Source organism: Ixodes scapularis, unplaced genomic scaffold, assembly GCF_016920785.2.
Source record: "Ixodes scapularis isolate PalLabHiFi unplaced genomic scaffold, ASM1692078v2 PGA_scaffold2__306_contigs__length_199485367, whole genome shotgun sequence".
Taxonomy (NCBI): domain Eukaryota; kingdom Metazoa; phylum Arthropoda; class Arachnida; order Ixodida; family Ixodidae; genus Ixodes; species Ixodes scapularis.
In genome coordinates, this window is record NW_024609857.1 from 90,057,702 (window position 1) to 90,060,228 (window position 2,527).

The 2,527-nt window shown below is 43.2% G+C and overlaps 1 protein-coding gene across 1 annotated transcript; it reads left to right on the top strand.

Annotated features, from left to right (window-relative positions):
- The first annotated feature begins 947 nt into the window (after window positions 1–947).
- LOC121836548 lies at window positions 948–1,859 on the top strand. Its single transcript, XM_042291475.1, has one exon. It carries the CDS (start codon window positions 948–950, stop codon window positions 1,857–1,859), a length of 912 nt encoding a protein of 303 aa, XP_042147409.1.
- The last annotated feature ends 668 nt before the right edge of the window (window positions 1,860–2,527 follow it).

A 2,527-nucleotide genomic window follows, 5' to 3' on the forward strand; every position in this document is an offset into this window, starting at 1 on the left:
AAGTATTACTGGTATATGAGTGCTCTTCGTGCTTAAATTATTATATTCTAGACACCCCCCTTAATCTAGCGTTTCGAAGGGCATCATGATATGAAAGCAATCGGCTAAGCTAACACCGCAAGGCGTGCTCCCGATCAGTTTCGGTTTGAGCACCACGCGGTGATAAGAATCCTCAAGCCATGTTGCCTCATGCTAGTTTCGGGCGTGTAATATAGCAACACAAGTTACAATTTCTCCATTCATAGTCTCATAATCGTTTATCTTGTGTTCATTTATTTATTTTTTTCCCTTAAATGCAATGGCTGAGAATAGGTGGCTGATATTGGTGCATGGGCAATTCGTCTTGTCTAAGGGGGCTGCACGAAATGTTTCTGCTCTTTTTCTTTCTTTTTTAAACTACACTGCCTGTAACCCTCAGCACGCATCGCAAGTTAACTGTAGCGGGCAAGCGCTGGCGGCACGTTTTTCAGTGTCGAGTAGCCGATGGGGCGCCCTACACGCTCCATCCTAAGAGCACCTGCATCAAACATCAAGCCGTCACGTAACAAATAATTGTATTGGGGTATCATTTGATAAAATGTCTAGCATAGCTAATTATTCTTTTATGTGCTGCTTTTATGTGCTGCTGGGGAATTGGAGCCGGCAGGGATCCCAGCATAAGTTCACCGTGCTTTTTTCGCATGCAGGCGACAGTCCTGTCGGCACTCTGCTTTATCAGTAGCGACGGCTTTGGCGGGAGTGGCCCATCAACGATCACATCAAGCATCTGGATTTCGACTGACTTCACGGCGAACGCCACCATGACATAAACGGTTCTGCATCGGGGGGCGTTCTTCAGTGTTCCCGTGGCTGCTACCCCTACTGCAACAAATGGACTATCCCAGCGGCTTTTTAAGACGACCGACGCCACCACTTCTTCGGGAATTGGAGCCGGCAGGGATCCCAGCATGAGTTCACCGTGCTTTTTTCGCATGCAGGTTGGTACTGTTTACTCTGGATATTATCCTAGAGTTTGTTTTTACCTGGCGGCTCCACCCAAGGACGTTTTCCTAATGACGTATACACGTTATAAGCATCATTGCTTTTATGTGCACCGTAGGTTTTGGAGAAAATTGGTATTTTTAGTATTGTTGTTATTACTGGCGGATGATGTCGAATTGAATCCAGGCCCCCCTACGAAGGCTGAACAGATGGCAAATATGGAATCCATGCTTATGAGCCTAACTGCTAGCATGAACAGGGTTACGACACAACTTTCTAGTATTCAAAGTAAGCAAGAAGAATTTGAAAAGAAACTGGACACCTTGATTAAGAGCAATGACCACTTAGAAAAACGTGTTGATGGTTTTGAGGGATTGACCAAAAATCTACAAGCACAGATTGATGCTCTTGAAAACCGCAGTCGAAGGTGCAGTCTGGTGTTTTACGGCTTAGATGATACGAGGAGCAATGAGACATGGGAAGAATTAAAGAACCATGTGCTACAACTATGTAATGATAAAATGGGCATCGACCCCATTTGGATTCAAAGCGCACGTCGGATTGGTCAATATAGAGCGAATGGGAAAAGGCCCATTATTGTAAACTTTGTGTCGTGGAATGAAAAAGAAAGCATATTACACGCGGGGTTCAAATTTAAAAATAGCAACTACAGTGTCTCAGAGGATTTTAGCAAAACACTTCGCGATAAAAAACGTATGTTATCGGATTTTTCTAAAGAAATAAGGTTAAGCAAGGCTAACAAAGTCTTTTTGTCGTACGATAAGCTGATCGTGAATGGAGAAGCGCATATCTGGGATACTGAACAAAAGAAGGCGGTCCTCGTGCATAACGATAGACATGTAAGAACACAAGAATGACATAGACCTTTCGCTCATACAACTTCTGATAATCTATCCATATCTTCAAATGCTCGCCCGACGGTTCTGTTGATAAACTGCCGCAGTCTTAAAAATAAAGTAGACGAGTTTTTCTGTTTAGTAGAGGCAATACAGCCATGCTTATTCATGGGCACTAAGTCGTGGCTCGATGACTCAGTGCTTAATAGCGAAGTGTTTCCTAAGGGCTTTGCAGTCTATCGTAATGACCGCAACGCGCATGGCGGTGGGGTGTTTTTATTGATAGACTCACGGTGGGCAAGCAGTGAGCTTCAAGTGCCGCCAAATGATACTGAATCTGTTTGGTGCCGAGTACACTTGCCCAAAGGAGGCACCCTTGTATTAGGCACTTACTATCGTCCCCCAACAATAAATAATATCGATGAACTTGGTCAAATACTGTCCACTATCTCTGATAGTTCTATTATTGTAGGAGGGGACTTTAATCTTCCGAATATAAATTGGGCAGGCACTGCATATACTTGTGATGACAGTTGCACCTTGTATAAATCTTTTAATGATCTCTTTATTTCATTTGCTCTAAACCAATTCGTACTCTCACCGACAAGAAAAAAACTCTATTTTGGATTTGTTACTGACGAATAACCCTAGTATTATTTCAAATGTCTCCATAATTCCTGGTATAAGTG